The following is a 20,397-nucleotide window of genomic DNA, read 5'->3' on the forward strand; positions in this document are numbered from 1 at the left end:
TAACCCGCTAAATCTATTTTCATGCATCCTCCTTGCCTCTCTTATTTCCTTCTTCAGTTCTCCTCTGCATTTTCTGTATTTAGCTTTGTCTCTATTATGAATGTGACACATCATAAGCCTTCTTTCTCAATTTCATTTTAATCTTTGTGGAATAAAAGGGACAGTTGCAGCATTGATGTAAAGTTGGCTGAGTAACAGGAAACAGTAGTTCTGAAAGTTTGTCTTTCAAAATGGAGGAAGGTATATAGTGGGGTTTCCCAGGATTAGGTACTAGGACCACAGCTTTTCTCGACATATGTCAATGACTTAGACTTGGGTTTACAGGGCACAATTTCAAAATGTGAAGGTGATGCAAAACTTACAAGTATAGTGAACTATGAAGAGGATCGTGATAGACTTCAAGAGTGCATGGGTTGGTGGAATGGGCAGACACGTGGCAGATGCAATTTAACATGCAGAAGTGTGAAGTGATAGATTTTGGTAGGAAGAACGAGGACAGGCAATATAAACTAAAGGGTACGATTCTAAAGGGGCTGCAGGAACAGAGAGATCTGGAGGTACATATGCACAAATTGTTGAAGGTGGCAGGGCAGGTCGAGGAACTGGTTAAAAAGGTATACGGGATCTATAAACAGAAGCATAGAGTACAAAAGCAAGGAAGTTGTGAAGAGCCTTTATAAAATACTAGTTCAGCCTCAACTGGTAATTTGTGTCCAAATCTGGGCACCACATTTTAGGAAGGATGTGAAGGTTTTAGAGAAAGTACAGAAAAGGTTTGCAAGAATGGTTCCAGGAAGAAGGTCTTCATTACGAGGATAGACTGGAGAAGATAGAGTTGTTCTCCTTAGAGAAGGTTGGAGAGGAGATTTGATAGAGGTATTCAAAATCATAAGGGGTCTAGGCAGAGTAGATAGAGAGAAACTGTTCCTATTGGCAGAAGGGCGGAGAACCAGAGGACTCAGATTTAAAGTGAAAGAACCAAAGGTAGCCTAAGAAAAAACTATTTTACACAGCAAGTGGTTAGGATCTGGAATTCTGGAATGGACTGCCTGAGAGTGTGGTGGTGGCAGATTCAATTGTGGCTTTCAAAAGGGAATTGGGTAAGAACTTGAAGAGCAATATTTGCAGGGCCATAGGGATTCTGTTTCTGCTGGCTATATCAATGCCATCACCTATTTCTGTTCCTGCCTCAGCCCATCTGTTGCTGCAACTGCCATCCGTGTCTCTGTTAGCTCTAGACTCAAGTATTCCAATGCTCTCCTGGGCAACCTCCCTACTTTCAACCTACATAAATTTAAACACATCCAAACTTTTGCTACCTATATCCTAATTTGCACCAAATCCCATTCATCCATTACCTTTGTTTTAAAATTCTCATCCTGGCTTTCAAGTCCCTCCATGACCTCACCTCTCCCAAACTCAGTGACCTCCTCCAGACCTACAAGCCCCTAAGATCTCTGCACTCCTCCAATTTTGGTCTCTTGAGCATCCCCGATTATCATTGCTCTAGTGGTAGTAGCTTCAGCTGCAAAGGCAAAAGAACTGGAACTCCCTCCCTAAACTTCTCCACCTCTCTTTCTCTCCTCATGACATTCCTTAAAACATGCCTTGTCACTTGCCCCAATACTTACACCCTTATATGACACGGTGTCATATTTCAGTTGGTAATGCTCTTGTGAATGACCGTGGGACATTTTACCATGTTAAAAGCACTATATAAATGCAAATGTTGATGTTGAATCAAACACATTGGGGTGTCTCTTTTGAACTCATACTGGTAATAAGATTACCCGGTAACACCACAAGAAAGTGTACTCAGGCCCTAAATTATGGAAGATGCAAAGTGGGAAACAGTGGCAGCAGTGTACAACCTATTATAACACAACTTGGTGCTGGATTTATATGTTCAAACCAGGGTGGATCTTATACCAAAATATGTGTATTTGGCTTTGGTATGGTCATGGTTTCTTGCTAGGAGTCACTGTTGATGTCCCATCTGAGCTGTATGATCAAGACCTCGTGCAGGCCTCACACAAGTTGGCTCCTGTAAATTGCTCCGTGTGTGTGACCATGCAAAAAGAATTTAAAGGGGCTGTGTGCTTAAAGGAATTGCCTGCATGTTCGAAAAAACTACAGGGAATGCTGGCCGCTACCCGAGCATTTTGGTAAATATCTTTGTAAATCAATTTACAAAGTACCTACCACACTTAAATTAAGATTTAACTGAACCTTTCTATAACAGCAACTAACAAATGGCATCTACTCAAGGGATCCATTCTGAAAGATGTATAGGATCCTACTGAAATACTGGTGCTGCTGAATTTTGTGGATGTTGGAAGCTTCAGTGAAGAACATAGTGAGGAGTTGCTGTTCTCTAGGAGGCATTTGGCAGGGGTGGTAATGGAGGTGAGGGTGTGCATGGAAAGAGATATGGCAGTTACAAGGAAAGAGGAAACGTGCGACTTCAGAAAGCACCATCAAAACAGCACTGAAAAATTGGCAAATTGTGAGACATGGAGCCAACTCCACTCTGCAATCTTATGTTAAGCCTGAGAGATAGAGCACAAATCCCAGAAGGTGATAATGAATCTATGCAAGTCACTGATGCCACCACACCTGTTTTATGTACAATTCTGGTTACTGTACTGCAGTCAGGATTCTCAGATAATGGAGGAAATGCAAAACGAACAACCAAACTGATAGCTGCAAAGAACATTTAGAAGATTGGGATTGTTTACTCTGGAGAAGAGATGGCTCAGGGCACATATTATTCGAGTTACCTCAAGGAAATGGATAAACTGGACCCCGATATATTTGAAGTTGTTACGAACTTTGGAACTTGGGGATCTAGGCTCAAGCTGAGGGAAAAGTACAGAAACAGTTAGATTGAACAACTTTATGCAAAGGGTGGTGAATGTATAGAATGAAACCAAGACGGAGACAGGTAACATGGAAACACTTAAGACAGAATTATATAGATAGTTGAGTGTGTGGGTGATTGAGAGGCATTAGTTTTTGGCGCAGGTCAGATGGACTACTGAGTCTTTTTCACTCCTGTAGTTTCCTAAATAATTTGATGAGTTAGTCAGTGGCTGAAGTAAAATTAAATTAAAGCCCAATTTTACCATCAAATTAGAGTTCAATGAATTGTGCACCACAGAAGCATAGAAACCTACATTACTTAAAACTGTCATGTATAACAGGCATGCAAAGCGAGTGGGAGACATACCGGAGAATGACGAGACAGAGGGAAGGAAAGACTTACAGAAAGATTGAAAAGGAAAAAGATTAGAAGAAAGGTATACGACAATGAATATGAAGGAGGCATAAACCGATAAATAGGCAGATTGAAAAGGGAGATGGAAAGAGAGGAAAACAAACACAAAGACAGGGAGGAAACATAAAAGATTCCAGAGTGAGAGACAAGCAAAGAAACAGTTACAGAAAGAGGGTTATTTTTAACCATGACATCAATTATTTATTTCTGTTTGGCTATAGTGACAGAATATGCAGGCTGTTTGTTGGAACAAGTAGACTGAAAGCCTTAGTTAAGGAGCCTCATGATCAGTATCTAACCTCTCCAGCCCTTTGCTGGAAAGCTCTAAAAGGAAGCTAAGCAACACCTACACGTTTCCTTAGAACCACAGGAGAGGGGAAGTTGGCTACATGGCTGCATTACGGGTTCCACTATAATAGGCCACCTGCTCTCTTCCTTATTTCTACATAAACACTGCATGTCATACTAGTCAGTCACTAACCTACATCAATTTTACTCCTCAAAAAATGTTAATAGTCAGTCCAAACATCTTCATTGGCTTCCTTCTATTAAAGCAATATTTCAAGATGCTGCATTGGAACACTTTGAAACCCCTTTTGGGAACAATGTGCATGGCAGAGACACACCACTGATTGAAAGTCATAGGCCCAGGTACATTCTTAAACAATAAATAAGCAGGCAGCAAACAGAGGAAGGCTGTTTATCTACAGAGTATAGTCATTCCAACTGACTGAACAAGCACACCAAACCACCACCAATGGGAAACACAAACTGGCAGAACACTGAGCAAAGGCACAGTCATGTGAGAAGGGAGAAGCAGTGTGGGTTTCACTCAGCGTCCAGAAAACTGCAACCAGATTGAACTGATTAACTCATTAAAAACACAGCTAAGGTAACATAATTAACAGTTTTCATTTTTTAACATTGATAGATAGAAACACTAGCAGGGGCAAAAGGGGTTGAAATTTTATTACATCGTTATTTTAGTTTTACAGTTTTTTTTATTTCCTGCATGTGAGGGAGTACAGGACGGGGTGCCATCCATTAAACCAAAATGCAACACTGAAGTAATGTTTCCATAAATGGAGATAATGTTAATAAAGAAGCCTGTGTTTATATTACAGAAGGATTATTATAAATTATGCTAGCATATTTCATTGCTAACTTTCTAACTTTACAATAGGAAAAGCTGCTCTCTGACCTCTTAAGCTACTGCCTTTGTAAGGTTTCACTAAAGTATGTACTTTCTTTCACCTAAAGTTTTTTCATTACTTTATTCAAAAAAAAGCCCTAAGACAATGAGTATTGTTTAGGTTGAGACATGGATAGCTTCGAGGTCATTTGTTTCAGCAGGACATATACTGCAACTATTCAACTCTTCAATCTGTGGTTTCAGCGAATTTACACAGCTGTTACACTCTGGTAACTAAACACAAATGTTTCTTTCTTTACACTTGCTCTGCAGTTTTTGCCCCTTTTAGCTTATTCGGCACATGCCTGCAGAACAAAACATCAGGTCATGAATCAAAAACCTATACAGTACCCAAAGCATAAGCATTTTAAAGCAAGAAGTATTTTCATAGCGAAGATAATTTAACAGGGCAGCAGGTATTGTATGAAGTGTAAAAACCTAGCAATTATGAGGCTAAAACTCAAATCAAAAGCTTCTGAGGTCATAAATCACAAGCACTAAGAGCAAGGGTAATAAAAAAGAAAATCACAGCATCAGAAATATGGAATAAATATCAGAAATGTTGGTAATGCAGGTCGGTCAACCTGTCGGCGCTTTATGAGAAACTTTTCTGATATTAATCTAACATGGTATGCATTTCCAATATTTTCTGCATTTATTTTAATGCTAAGTGACTGAGATTGAATTATTATAATGACACTTGTAAGTTTCTTTTAAGCTATTGCTTTTGTTACAGTGACACTGCAGACTGTTGTTAGGTAGACACAACACAATACATTTGAATAAGTAATGAAGGCAACAGAGAAATGCAACCTGAAGCTACAGTCTACAATAGGCAATAATAGGGATAAACATTTCTCTTCTATCCTGACTTATATTATGATCAGTATAATGTCATTGATGGCAGTTCACTACCACCTTCTCAAGGGGAACTAGGGATAGGCAATAAATGGTGGGCCAGCCAGTGAAGCCCACACCCCATGAATGAATTAAGAATCAGAATTAAAAATGTTACAAAGCATGATTTGATCTCATAAGACTAAATTAGTGTGAATCCATAATATAGGTGCAAGGGCAATATGAATATAAAGTCTCACATCATGGTATCAAAAACAGTGGGGAGAATCTTTGGCTCGAATCATTCATATTTTCAGTTCAGCGGGCACGCACTCGAGTCAGCTGCGCGCCTGCCGAACTGACAAAGGCCTATTAAGGCCATTTAAATATCAATTAAAACAATAAACTGAGCTGCCTGTCCAACCTCAAGGTTGGCGGGCAGGTGAAGAGCCCAGGTGGCCTTTGTATTTTTCATGGAACCACATCCACAGGCGGGATGAGGTTTCTTGAAGGTTTTTAAAGTCTTGCAAAAATGTTTAATAAAATTAATAGACATGTCCCAGCTCATGTGACAGTTTCACATGAGGAGACATGTCTTAAAATTTTTTTCCCCCTTTAAAAATTTTTTTGAACTTTAATCTCCCTGAGGCAGTTCTGTGCCTCAGGGAGATTTCAGCGCTCTTTCGCACACATGCACTCAGCGCTACCAGTCGCGTGTCATGCTGGGCGGACCTTAATTGGCCCACCCACATAAAATGGCGGCGCCAGCCGATCACGGGCGCCGAATGGCTGTGTGCACACCCACGCCTGCTCCTGCCCAAAACCGCCCCCCCACTCCCAACAGGGGGAAAATTCTGCCTAAAGTGCCCCACCAAAACAAAACTCTCTCTTATCCTGAAGGCAGTCATTCTGTTGGGCAACACTTCAATTCATGATCCAAGTGGCCACAGTTAAAGTATGAATCTGCAGTGAGTATCATGGAGATATAGACTGTGGGATGCAGAAGCTGCTGACAAACTCCGTAACATCCACACAATTGCACTTTCCGCACGGGAGGTCACTGAATAAAAAGCAGGAACGTGAAGATCTCAGAATTGCAACAACGGAGGAGGCCAAGTGGCCTGTTGTGTCTGTGCTGGCTCTCCGAATGAGCATTTTACCTAATGCCTCTCCCCCATCTTCTCTCCGTAACTCTACACATTCTTTCTTTGCAGATATTAATCCAGTTCCATGTTGAATGCCTCGATCAAAACTGCCTACACCACACTGTCAGGTTGTGCATTTCAGATCTTAACCACTCACTGCATGAAAAAGTTTCTCCTCATGCCACCATTGCTTCTTTTACCAATTACCTTAAACCTGTGCCCTCTCATTTTTGATCCTTCCACCAATGGCAACAGTTTCTCCCTATCTACTCTGTCCAGACCCTTCACTCTTTAGAATGCCGCAATCAAATCTCCTCCCAACCTTCTCTGCTCCAAGGAAAACAGTCCCAACTTCTCCAATATATCTAAATAACTGAAGTTGCTCAATCTTGGAAACACTCTTGTGAATCTTTTCTGCACTCTCTAATGCCTTCACATCTTTCTAAAAGGGTAGTGCCCAGAACTGGCCATGATACTCAAGTTGAGGCCGAATCAGTGTTCGAGACAAGTTTAACATAACTTCCTTGCTCTTGCACTCAGTGTCGCTATTAATAATGCCTAGCGTGCTGCATACTTTATTAACCATGCTCTCTTTCTGTCCTGCCACCTTCAAAGGCTTATGCACATATATACCCAAGTCCCTCAGCTCCTGTATCCCCCCTTTAGAATTGTAGCCTTCATTTTATTTTGTCTTTCCATGTTCTTCCTACCAAAATGAATCACTTCACACTTCTCTGCATTAAATTTCATCTGCCACTTGTCCAGCCATTCCACAAATCAATGTCCTTTTGATGTTCTACACTATCCTCCTCACAGTTCACAATGCTCCTGAGTTTCGTATCATCTACAAATTTTGAAATTTTGCCTTGTACACAAAGGTCTAGTTCATTAATACTTATCAGGAAGAGCAAAGGTCCCCACACTGACTCCTGGGGAACTCCACTACAAACCTTCATCCAGTCTGGAAAACATCCATTAATCACTACTCTGTTTCTCGTCACTCAGCCAATTTTGCATCTATGTTGCTACTGTCCCTTTTATTCCATGAGCAATAACTTTGCTCACAAGTCTGTTGTGCAACACTGTATGCCTTTTGGAAGTCCATGTACACCACATCAACACCATTGCCCTCATCAAGCCTCTCTGTTACCTCTTTGAAAACTCCAGCAAATTGGTTAAACATGATTTTCCCTTAACAAATCCATGCTTGTTTTACTTAATTAACCCACATTTGCCCAAGGGACTATTAATTTTGTTCTGAATTATTGTTTCTAGAAGCTTCCCCACCACTGAAGTTAAAGTGACTGGCCTGTAATTGCTGGTCTTATCTTTGCACCCATTTTTGAACAAATGTGTAACGTTTACAACTCTCCAATCCTCTGGCACTACCCAAGTCTAAGGAAGACTGAAAAATTATGGCCAATGCCTCCACAATCACCACTCTCAGTTCCCTCAGTATCCTTGGATGCATCTCATCTGGTCCTGATGCCTAATCAATTTTAAGTATGTACAGCCTATCCAATACTTCTTCCTTATCAATTTTAAACTCTTCAAGTGTCTGAATGACCTCCTCTTTCATCATGACCTAGGCAGCATCTTCTTCCTTGGTAAGGACAAATGCAAAGTACTCAGCTAGGCCTCTGCCTCCATGTGTAAATTCCCTTTCTGATCCCTAATCGGTCTCACTCGTCCTTTTATCGCCCTTTTACTATTTATATGCCCACAGAAGACTTTGGGATTCTCTTTATGTTAGCTGGCAGTCTCTTCTCATATCCTCTTTTTGCTTCTATTATTTGCTTTTTTGTTTCCAATCTGATCCTTCTATATTCAGCTATCCAGCTGCCATGTGTCATAAGCACACTTTATCTTTTTCACATCAATCTCTATTACTTTCGGCATCCAGGGCACTCTTGATTTGTTTGCCCTACCTTTTCCCTTCATGGGAATATAGCTTGACTCTGCCCAAACTATCTCATCTTTAAAGGTAGCAAAATGTTCAATTACCATTTTTCTGCCAACCTTTGATTCAATTTATTTGGCCCAGATTCATTCCTAGCCCATTGAAGTCGGCTTTCCCCAGTTAATTATTCTTACTCTGGATTGTTCTTTGACCTTTTCCAGAGCCAATCTAAACCAATACGTGGCCACTTAAGGGCCTCATTTGGGCTTCACCTGCCCTATGTAAGACAGCGGACTGGTTGGGGAGGGGATTGATGGCGGTGGGAAGGCCACCTGGGGACTTTTAATGGCCTGTCTCCAACCTCCCTGCCTGTAAAACCGCAGGCGGGGGACTGTAAAATTCAGCCTCGTGTCCAGGAACTGCAGCCAAGAGGATGAGAGGGCCCTGAGCTGCACCAAACAACTGAAAACTAAGACCAAAATATAAGGATTATGTGAGGATTCGGAACAACCTTGTCCGGAACGGGTCCCCCACTTCAGGATGGACTTTGTGACTGTGAAGAAGGTACAGGGAAGGGGGAACAAGCATGACCGCTATCCAAGAACTATAAAGAAAACCTTGACGCCTTGAATATTTGCCTGTTGGAGAGAAGGCTTTGAGGGGATGCCATCCAGGTGTTTAAAATGACCAAAGGAATGGATACCACGCAGGGAGAAAGTAAACATGAGGTGATGAGGTCAGGGAGAACAAACGGGCACAAATGCAAACTGAGGAAGGGTACTTGAATTTTGGAACAGGTTTTAGAAGGAGCAGATTCCCCTCGCCTCTTCAAGAAAATCCTAAATGAGTTTCTGGAAAAATGGGTCACTTTAGCATATGAAAGGTAAATGATTCTGAACAATAGCCAATGGGCAGAATTCTCCCAGATTTGCACTAAATGCAGTAGTGGGCGGGTAAAATGATGTTTTACCTGCCGGCCGCAATGGCGGCTTTTCATGCCGTATCGCCCCAAACACGCCACATTAATTATGCATTTCCGGGAAACACGTGTTTCCATGGCGGGCAGGCTCTCATTCGCCCACCACGCCATCACTTCGTTGCTTCATCACATCGGGAGCCATATTTAAAGTGCAGCCGCATGCACAGCTCTCAGTGCTTCCAGCCCACGAGTGCTGCAAAGATGACATGGCCCCGAAAGACAAAAAGACTGCAGCCCCCAGGGTCAACGACGTTTCCCTCAATTGCCTTTTGGGAGGAGCTATCTATCACTGTATTAACTGGACTGCTCTATTAACTGGAATTTCAGGCTGGACCTAACAAAGGGACGGTACCTGCCCTACACCTGCACAGTAGTTCATGCTTGAGGGGCCAGGCAGTGGCCACATTCACTGCGACTCGAGTTTATCTGAGTGGCTTGTTCATAGCGGCCCAGTTCCACTTTCAGGCAGCGTTAGGAGCCGGAGAAGGTGTTTGAGAATTTCAGAGAGTGGCTGCTGAACGCGCAGCAGGATCTCAGCAGTGGGTAGGTGAGGAAGCCAGAGACAGGCCAGGTTGTGTGCAGGAGAACCAGGCTCAGGGCCAGGAACTCTGTTCTTCCTGTGTTGGAATGAGAGATGGAGAGATTTAAACCGGGTTCAGTCAGATTGCTGTTGACTTTTAAATCGAATTAAAATAAAATTGTCAGTTTATCGACGACAACCAGTTGCCAGACTCTATGGAGAAAACTATGGAGAAAAGGTGCCTGTGCGCCAGTTGTGAAATCGACCACTTTCTGGGCATTTAGAACAAGTTTCAGCTTCATCATAAAAACGATTTGGTTTGCAGCATTTCTGAGTGCTGCCAGTTCCCCTCAGCACAGCTAGCCAAGCTTCCGGTAGAAAAGCTGGTAGTCCATCTTTCTGATTAACCGGCACCACCCATTATTTGATTAACTGAGAGCACTGGGGCTAAAGTCCTAAGTAATGAAATGAATCCCAACATCTGGATAAGTTAAGAATTCAGAATGTCAAAATAAAAGATCAGAAATTATGGATTATATTTAGGTTTTCATCCCATCTAGTTAATAGGTTCTGACAAAAGGTCGTTGACCTGAAACTTTTAGCCTGTTTCTCGCTCCACAGTTGCTATCTGATGTGCTAAGTGTTACCAACACCTTCTGCTTTTAGTTCTGATCTTTATCATCACAAAGATCACCTACTTTCATCTCCACAAGATCACCTGCCTGCACTCCTACCCCAGCCCATCTGCTGCTGAAGTTGTCATCCAGACTCAATCATTCCAGTACTCTCATCGCTGGCATCCCATACTATAAAGATCAGCTTGTCCAAAACTCTGCTGCCCTTATCCTCTCCTGCAGGAAGTCCCATTCACTCATCACCTGTTGACTGACCTACATTAGTGTCTCTACTGCCCCAAATTTAAAATTCTCATTAGTGTGTTTAAATTCTATGATTCCTTCATGACTTTTCCTCTTCTTATCCCTAGCTCAACTTCCTCGAGTCCAACAACTCCCCTTCCAATCTCTTGCTCTGGCCTCTTTTGCATTCCCCCACCTCCCACCCCATCCATTGCACCTCCACGGGTGGCCCTACTTTTAGCGGCCTAGGCCTCATGCTCCTGAATCACAGAAAGGTTACAGCACAGAAGAAGACTATTCAACCCATCAAGCCTGTGCCAACTCTCTGCAAGAGCAATTTAGCTAGTCCCACTCCCCTGCCCTTTCACTGAAGCCTTCCAAATGTATTCCATTCAAGTGATTATCCAATTCTCTTTTGAAAGCCATGACTGAATCTGGGCTCCACAATTCGCTCCCTAACCCCCTCCATTTTTACACATCCCCATCCACCTTTTAAGAGCTTCTTTAAAATCCTCCTCTTTGATCAGGCTCTGGGTTACTCGTCATAATACCCCCTTGTTTGACTGGGCATTCTATTATCTATCAAGTATCTTGTGACATTTTTGTGCATTAAAGTTTATAGAGAACTGCAAGCTGTTCATGGATCTGAAGCAATTCAAAAAGTTATTTGAAAACCTTGTCTTTGGATTATAGGTCAATGCCTAACCTGTCCTGGGACAAACAGGAGTGAGATTCCCACTCTGCTCGGCTTGGAATCAGTTCAGCTCTTTTCATGTTTCCCTTTGGTCTGAGGCAATTTTAATATTGTGCTGACTTAAGAGACAAGGAAGCACTGTGCAACCATAAATGCGAAGTCAGCCTCATCTCTCTGTGCCAATATATAAACCATTCAGAATTGTTTGTTTCAAAAATGATTTCTCAGTGTGAAACTGACAAAACTAAGCCTATAATGCATTTCTTGAATGGCCATTTAGAAGACTTAGATTCTCCTGCCTTCAGGAACGCAGTAGCAATGTCTCTTTAGGGCTTGTAATCAATAGGACAAGCTGTCATTCAGTTTTTCCAATTGCTCCAAATCCAGTCAAAAAGTACAGAAGTGGCATTTATCATGATCCAGGAGGGATAGATGTGTAAAAGAGGGAGGGACAGAGATATAGAGGGTCATTTTCATCTTCACTGCTTGGCTGGCAAAATGGCAAACAGTCTGTTATAGAGCTCTCGCAATTTTCATTTCTGGGAACTTCTATTAAGAGTGGACAATCTTATACACTAATTTATTGCCCAAACAGTAAAGGTAGAAATTACTGGGAAATACAGTACGACAGCAGGCCTCAAAGACTTTCGAGGAGGTACAAAAATTGAAAACAGAGGCACCGATCTTAAAAGTGACGGGCTGGCTAGGCAGGGGGCAGAATGAGTATGGCATTATTGGAAAGGATGACTTGACTAAAATCTCTTTATGGATGTAAAACATGGGCAACTCCAAAACAGAAATACTGAAAGCTGCAAACGTCTTGACATGCGAGGATATACAGAGATCCCTTAGTGTTCTCACACAACAAATAGGAGTAATGAATGGATACTTGAAAGACTAAAGTATATGAGAACTATGCCTACCGATTTCTAAAGTAGAAAAATCCAGTCATGGACATGGAGACAGAGGGCTCCGAGACCAGCTAGGCAAGGCTATGGTGTTGGGAGAAACAAAAAGCTAAGGACAAAGAGGGAGTCTGAAAAAGTGATGGCTGGGCAACGTAAGAAAATAAAAATAGGAAATCCCGCATGTGCATGGCATCTGTGAACAGGATTGACAGGTAGCGTTTTGTTACAGAGCTGAAAAGTTAAGCTGTCTTTTCTCTTTTCAGATGTTAATAGAATTGCTGAATATTTTATTTTTGGATCTTCAGCATTTGCAGTTCCATTCTATTTTTATCTAGGCAATCAAGTCAGGGAGATGGTGGCGTAGTGGTAATGTCACTGGACTAGTAATCCAGAGGCCCAGACCAACTTTCTGGGGTCATTGGTTCAAATACTGCCACAGCAGCTAGTGGGATTTAAATTCAATTAACAGGATCTGGAATCAGTAATGGTGACCATGAAACTATCACCAATTGTTGTAAAAGCCCATTTGATTCACCAATCCCCTTTAGGGGAGGAAACCTTCTGGCCTACATGTGACTCTATGCCCACAGCAATGTGCTTGTCTCTTAACTGCCCTCTGAAATGGTCTTCTCAGTTCAAGGGCAATTAGAGATGGGCAACAAATGCTGGCCTTGCCAGTGACGCCTGCATCCCATGAACGAATAAATAAAAATAAATACTATACAAACAACTGGACAGGAATGCCAACCAGAGAAGCAGTATCAATTGCACATGTAAGCAACATTGGCAATCCACTTCATTTATTGCTTTAACACTTGAAGAAAGCAATCGTTAAGTGGAAAGCAATGGGTGTCGCAATATATGCAGTGCACCAGTAGCTATCATGATATATAGAGAATGCATTATTTAAATGCCATTCTCTTGCTCTCAAATTATCATAATTCTGTTAGATTAAGCAGCCAAATTAGCATAATCTTGTTTACAGTAATGGATTTTCATCCGGCGTCCACTGAATTGGAAAACGTATTTTAACTCTCCTCCAAGAACTCAAAATCGCACAATCGGATGAAGCTTTCTGAGGCTTTAAGTGGTTTTGATTAAGATGGACTCCCTGACTGTAGCTCCAACTCTCTTATCTAAACATTTCCTGGTGGGACTGGCATTAATCATTATAAACAGGTGACTTATAATTGCCTTTTTTAGGGCATAAAGAAGAATGAGAGCAGGGCAAAAGGCAATAGGAGCAGAGTTAAAAATTAAAGGAAACGTAAAAACAGGAAAAATCAAAGCAGAGTCTGAGAAACGAAAATGGACAATCAAAACACAATAATGGGTCGCGAAAATATGCTATCATGTAAAATATTAATGAAAAATAGTCCTTTATACTTTCTCCATGATTTAACAGTGTTAAGGAGTCTGGACAGAGTGGAAAGGGAGAAACTGTCCCGACTCATGAAGGGATCAAGAACAAGGGGGCGCATATGTAAAATAATTTGCAAAAGAAACATGAGGAAAAACTTCTTCACGCAGCAATTGGTTAAGGTTTGGAATGCACTGCCTGAGAGTGTGGTGGGGGCAGGTTCAATTGAAGCATTTAAAAGGGAATCAGACTGCTATCTGAAAAGGAAAAATATGCAGGATTATGGGGAGAAGTTAGGTGAACAGCACAAAGTGAATTAATTTGGAGAGCCGGTGCAGACACGATGGGCTGAATGGTCTCCTGCGCTGTAACAATTCTGTGGTTTACAAACCTTGCATGTTGAAAGTTCGATGCTTCTTTAAATTCTCTTGGTGAATTTGCACATGAATATGCACAGAAAGTCTACCAAATTAATAAAAGCCCATCCGCAGACAAGGGTTTGATAAGAAGCTGGAAAATTTAATCCAGTGAGGCAAATAGGCAATTTGGGCAAAGTTTAGACAACTTCAGCTTTAAAGAATCTGATCAGCATTCTCAACTGTATCATTCACAATGAGGAAACTAAAGACTCTCTTGGTGGAAATTTGTTTCGGTCGGTAGGAAAATAAGATAACCATAAGACAGCACCTGATCAGTGCACATGACATTTTTTCCACTTGACAAATGTGGTAAACAACAGAAAATGAAATACAAAACACATGACCGAGAGCTATATGCTCTGTAATGGCTCTAAAACATCTTGTAGAACAAATCTTCAAATTACAACATTTATTTTTAAGACTGCACGACTGAAATTCCTACCACATGGGGGCAATTAAAATAGTCGGTAAGATTTTGCTGAAGTAAAGACAAAAAGAATGGCTTCAGAAGTAAGCTGAGGATTGTTGAAATTGTATGAACAACCTGGTATGTTGCAACAGAAAAAGGGTGCATTTAATTACACAACAAAACGGAAGATACAGGGTGCCAGAAAAGAAAAGTAACATGGGCAGAGGAAAACGCAGCTTTGACAATCCAACCTGCGGAACATAGACCCAACATCTGATACTGATGACAGTTGTGGTCATTTATCAAAAAATCCTCTATCAGTTTTTTCATTACATTCTTAGCTGCCATTATTGTTCATCATCTAATACATAGGGCAGTAAAATATCACACATATGCCTCATCAAGCACTTGTCCTTATTCCAAAATCATTTGCTTTTTCTTATACATAAACTCAACACATTCTTGTTTGATGTTCAAAGACTGTCTTAATATAGCATGGTGGTAACCTTCTGCCTATAGCCAAGGTAAGCAAAATTATTTCCTTATATCATGATTCTATTGTGCTGGAGAAAGAGGTGGCAGTTCATTGTTAAGAAGCTCCACTGGAATGGAGAGCCAATGAAGTCTACAGAGAGTAAGCTCCTCGAAACATTCCTTGTATGGAAAGCGAGGGTAGCAAGAACTCCTCAGTGCCTTCTCCTGTCACAATCTCATGATTCTTAAGAGGGAGTATTTAGCCTCATAATCAGGTGGAGGATGTACAGCATGGGAATCCAGCAGCTGCACAGTGGTGCAAGTACACTGCAGAATGTTTTACAGCACTGCTGGATATAGCTCAACCCTCTTGTTGAACACTTATGCAAATGCAGCAGCGCCCATTTGTTTTTTTTAACTCTGATAGGATGTAGACGTCAGTGGCAAGACCAGCATTTGTTTCCCATCCCTAATTGCCCTTGAACTGAGCAGCTTGCGTGGCCATTTAACAGTTTAACACATTGCTGTAGATTTGGAGTCACATGGCAGCCAAACCAAGTAAGGAAGGCAGGTTTCCTTCCTTAAAGGGCATTAAAGAACCAGATGGACTTTTATGACAATCAATGATAGTTTCAGGGTCAACCATTACTGCGACCAGCTTTATATTCCAGATTTTAGTAATTGAATTTAAATTCCACCCACTGCCATGGTGGGATTTGAACCCATGTCCCCAGAGTATTAGACTGGGACTCTAGATTACCAGTCCAGTGGCATTACCACAATGCCACTGTCTCCTCACACACCACCTCCAACGCCAACTGCCAACACACACACACCACCCACCCCCCACACCACCCCCCACAAGCTGCCTTTGCACCCTGAAATATTGCCATTCAGATGACCGTAAAGGCATCTGCAGGTCACCCTGAGGTGAATGGCATGACAGTAACCTATGGCACTATGGCTTGTAAGCCATTTCATTCTGGGGTTAATGAGAGGTCACTTCCATTGACGATGCCTCCAAAAGTGCCATGGGCAGTTAGCACTGTTATCTGCAAATAAACAGCATGTGCAAAACAATTTTAAATAAATTGGTCAATTACAAGACAGAAATGTTGTCCATCTTAAAAAGCAAACTTGCTTGTAATTTCTCATCTTACTTAAAACTCCCAAGGGTCATGCTGATTAGTATGCTCAGCATAGTTCTTCTCAGCTACTGTTGGTAATTATTTGAGTTTCAAATTGAATATGGTTAAATGCCTTGGCCAATTAAAATAACTGCACTCATAATAAGATGCACATTACTGTCACCAATTGTGTCACCAACTGGATTAATGTTCACACAATGATGTTTTACATCTTGTAATGTACAGTAAAATATTAATCACATTCCTGCTGAAACACTTGCATGATAAAATAGCCTATATATGCAGTGTATCAAGATGCCTACTTACCTCTTGGTCCAAACCATGAAACAAAATAGTAATTTAGCGTCTGGTCCACAGCTTCCATTTTTAAAATCTATGGTAATTAAGCAAAAAATGTATAGTAAATAGAAAGCAACAAATGACAATTTGGTGGTGTTTCAATGTTAGTCAGTACATTCAATATAATTCATCATTTTCTACATCATATCTAAACCGTGCATGTTGCAAGAAATTATATTCACGATGAAAGGTCACAATCTGAAACATTAATGTTTCTCTCTCCACAGATGCTGCCAGACCTCCTGAGTATTTCCAGCATTTCTGTTTTATTTAAGCCTGGAACATTCTGAGGACCCACTCATGCCTAAGGAAGGTGCTTCACTGAAGATTGGATTGATGACGTTCTAATCCAGAAAGTTAGCTAGTGAAGGATGATACAGAGCCAATCTTTACTCAGTCTTTACTATATTTATTTACAGAGTCAAACATTACAAGCATATAACTCCTACCTCAACCACACACAGTTTCAGTGAGCATATCTCTATACGTACTCAAGTGAAACCCTAATTAATGCCCTTCACCTGCATCTCATTAAACACTCTTGATGTACAATTCATAAATGAGAATTCAGCAGATGACACTATCCCAGCAGTCCCACCTCCATTAATCACGCCAAGCTGCACATAGGCAGACACTCACAGCTGCCCACCTCTGCCTGACAGGAAATCCTGGCAACACTTCTGATGCAGTAGAGACCCAGTGCTACCCAAACCATCTCTCTTTGCATTTCAGAAGGTCTTTGCCCACTCGAGACCCAATGAAGTGATTTGTCATGCAGTGCTATGTGGCTATTATCCCCCCTAAGTATAAAGCGAGGAGCCTAGATTTCCCAAGATGGGTTAAGTTTACACACAAATAGTGAGTTTGAAGGTGGTCTTTCGAATACCAACATTCTCCATTCCCCTCTGGTATAAGCTGCTGCTGATTCTCTAGCCAATTGTTCAATCAACATCGCCAAATTTACAGGTACAAATCGGCTGATCACAACTGAAATTCCCAACAGCGCTACGAAAAATCCACAGACACAGACAACTCCCTTGAAGAATTTCACAGGGGTGGACAGCCTAAGCCTACACGCATAAAACAGCAGCTGCAGCTTGTAAATCAGAGGAAGGTGTGTGATGAGGTGGCGCGTGGGGTGGTAAGAAGGAGGATTACAGTCATATTTGATGCTTTCAGCCTCCCTTCTGGCTGAAGCTTCGGCAATGGGTATCCCGATAATGGCCAGTACTGTCTTCTCCATGTGGGGGTGAGGACGTGCAGGGGTGCCTGCTCCCCCTCACTCTGGTTAGCTCCTGCTGGGTCTAACTGTCTGCCATCTTGTCCTGCAGGAGAGAAGGAAGTGTATTTGTGAAGGCTGTGCAACCTGTTTGGCTGCTGCAGCTTTCATGGCTGAAGAGCTGACTGTGCTTGTGCAAGCTTTCAGACGTAGGTGTGCGGTTTGCAGCAGTCTTATGTGTATGAGGCTGAGGTGAAGCATTATGAACATTATTTATGGGTTCAGATTGATAGAGATTGTTGGTTGGTGAATGATGACAGCGTGATGACTTGAGCAGTGTCTGAGGCTCCTGGAGCAGTTTGTGGCAAATGGCATTTAAAAATGCATTCGCTGACCTTGACCTCGTGTGCGTGGTTCTCCACCCTGGTCTTTACAGCATGACTCTTGGCATTGACCTACCCAGCTATCTGCTCCATTCCTTTTGACCATGTGTCTGGAGGTCCTCCTGGCCCGCTACACATACAAGACATCTCTCCCCCTTCCCACCTCCTCCAACAAGATCTCCAGAGCAGCCTCCGATAACCTTGGAGGCCGCTCCCTCCCATGTTATGACACTTCTCACTGTTTGCCAGGTCAGACTCCCTTCCTGTACCAAGGCCGGCTCCTGCTCCAGCCACAATGCACCTCTCTTTTTTAGGAAGTGCAGATCAGCACTAAGTGGTGCGGGTTAGTTTTAAGCGGTGCCAGCAAGTCATGATTCTCAGACCCCCTGCTGGTACGTGCAGCCAACGAACAACAGGGTGAGCACCTATTGCGCACAGCAATCACCTGAACTGAGCGGGCAGCACCAAGCTGGCGTGTTGGCTGAATTACGTCGAATGGGTACAGGCTAATCGCACAACATGGTCCCCACACCTGTTTTTGGGGACTATCCAATTTGGTGTGGCACACAACAGGGATGATATCATTATCCAGTGCATCCAGTGGGGAGCAGCTCTTCAAGGGTGTGTATCTCAGTAAATTGTGGCTGCTCAACGAATAACTTTTCCTCTCTAAAAGTAATGGATAGGAATTCACAGGCTACCACATCGGTGATCTGCAAGTCCTGCTTTGTGTGTACACTACAGGGAGCCGGGACCTGCTGCATCATGGAAGCACCTTTAATATTTCAAACATGGCCACATCAATCATCTATGCAATGGCAGAATGGCATCAATCAGCTGGTGTTTAAACTCCTTTGAGATCCAAGGCCTGGATTTTTGCCACATTGGAGAAGCTCTCTGTTATGTCAAAAATGGTGGAAGAGGCCCAAATCTGGAAGTCCTGCCTCTGAACACAGCGGCTACCATCTTCATGAGGACAGGAATGAGCCTGGGTCAGGATTCCCGCAAGCACATTTCATGGAGGCAGCTGCCCATAGAAATCAGGAGCTCAATTCACTCGTGAGGTTTTGGTGTGAGGGCTGTCTGAAACCCATGTGTGCGGAACAGATCTGATAGCAGCAGATCTGAACTTTGTGGATTCATCTGAATGGCCAGGATACCCTTTTGGAGATGTAAGGTACCCCTTTGGGTATGGTCTCAGGGCCTCCTTTGGAAGAGATCAGGTGACCATTAGGGGAGGTCAGGCACCCTTTGGGATTTCTAAAATTGGGCATGAAGGTGCGTAAAAAGTGCTTAACTCATTGGAACTGTGAAGCTCATTGGAACTGTCAAAACAACTGTCAGAAGTGTCAAGTTGAACTGTCAAAGGAAGCTGTCAAGCTGTCAAGGCATCTAAAACTCTTGCCCTTCAACTCTGAAAAAAAACTGTCTGGAGTGTTAAGAAAAATTATTACTTGCTATTTCACTCTGTCTGTTGACATAAGCCTTAGGGCTTCCATTACTTGATAAGTGGTGCATGACTAATGTCACAACTCTCCATTATCATGGTAGAGTGCCTGCCATTTCACAGTTTGATTGATAGCTCCAAGTGGTTATGGACTCTTTGAAGTGGGGCTATGAATTCCAATGCTTGTTTTTATAAAGGATTATCCAATTAAATGAAATGTTTGCTGTTGTAAGGGATAATGTAGTTGAAGGAATGTAAATGTAGTAAATGGATTTTTATGAATTAGTGTTTTTTTAAATTAAAACATGCAGTAGACACTTGGGGCAGAAATTTTCACTTGGCGTGCCCAACCTACTCGAGTGTGAAATGACGCACGTGGACTTTGGCCAAGCATGCTGACATCAACACGCAGGCGCGTGATAGTTCGGTCGATGGGCGCACCGGAGCCAGCAGTGCGCTCGCTGACAATAAAAAGGCCATTAAGTTATCAATTAAATTAAATTTTTCACTGCCTGTCCAACCTAACGGTTGGAGGGCAGGAGAAAAGGCCAAGCAGCCTTTGCATATTTTTGGAAACCTCATCCATGGGCGGGATGAGATGTCCAAAAGCAAATGAAAATAGAACAAAAACTAATTTATCATTAATAACATGTCCCTGCTCACGTGACAGCACCACATGAGGGGACATGTTTCATTATATTTTATTTTTTAATTTTTTTAAATATCTCTTCATCTCCCTCAGGCAGCTCCGTGCCTCAGGGAGATTATAGAGCACTCGCTCGCGTGCATGCGCACATGGTTAACAAACTGTCCTTCAGGTGTGTTTACAACCTGGACAGAACATCCTTTATACAGTGTGAATTTGAGGGATTCCTGGTATTTAATCACAG

The 20,397-nt window shown here is 42.2% G+C and overlaps 1 protein-coding gene across 1 annotated transcript in view; it reads right to left on the bottom strand.

The window, feature by feature from the left end:
• elovl5 (ELOVL fatty acid elongase 5) overlaps positions 1-20,397 on the bottom strand; it is a 108,198-nt gene that overhangs the window by 40,132 nt on the left and 47,669 nt on the right. The window contains exon 2 of the mRNA XM_041188069.1: positions 16,426-16,492. Within this exon, the coding sequence (XP_041044003.1) occupies positions 16,426-16,483 (58 nt within the window). The 5' untranslated portion in view covers positions 16,484-16,492. The remainder of the gene's footprint in view (positions 1-16,425; positions 16,493-20,397) is intronic.

This window comes from Carcharodon carcharias, chromosome 5 (assembly GCF_017639515.1).
Source record: "Carcharodon carcharias isolate sCarCar2 chromosome 5, sCarCar2.pri, whole genome shotgun sequence".
NCBI lineage: Eukaryota > Metazoa > Chordata > Chondrichthyes > Lamniformes > Lamnidae > Carcharodon > Carcharodon carcharias.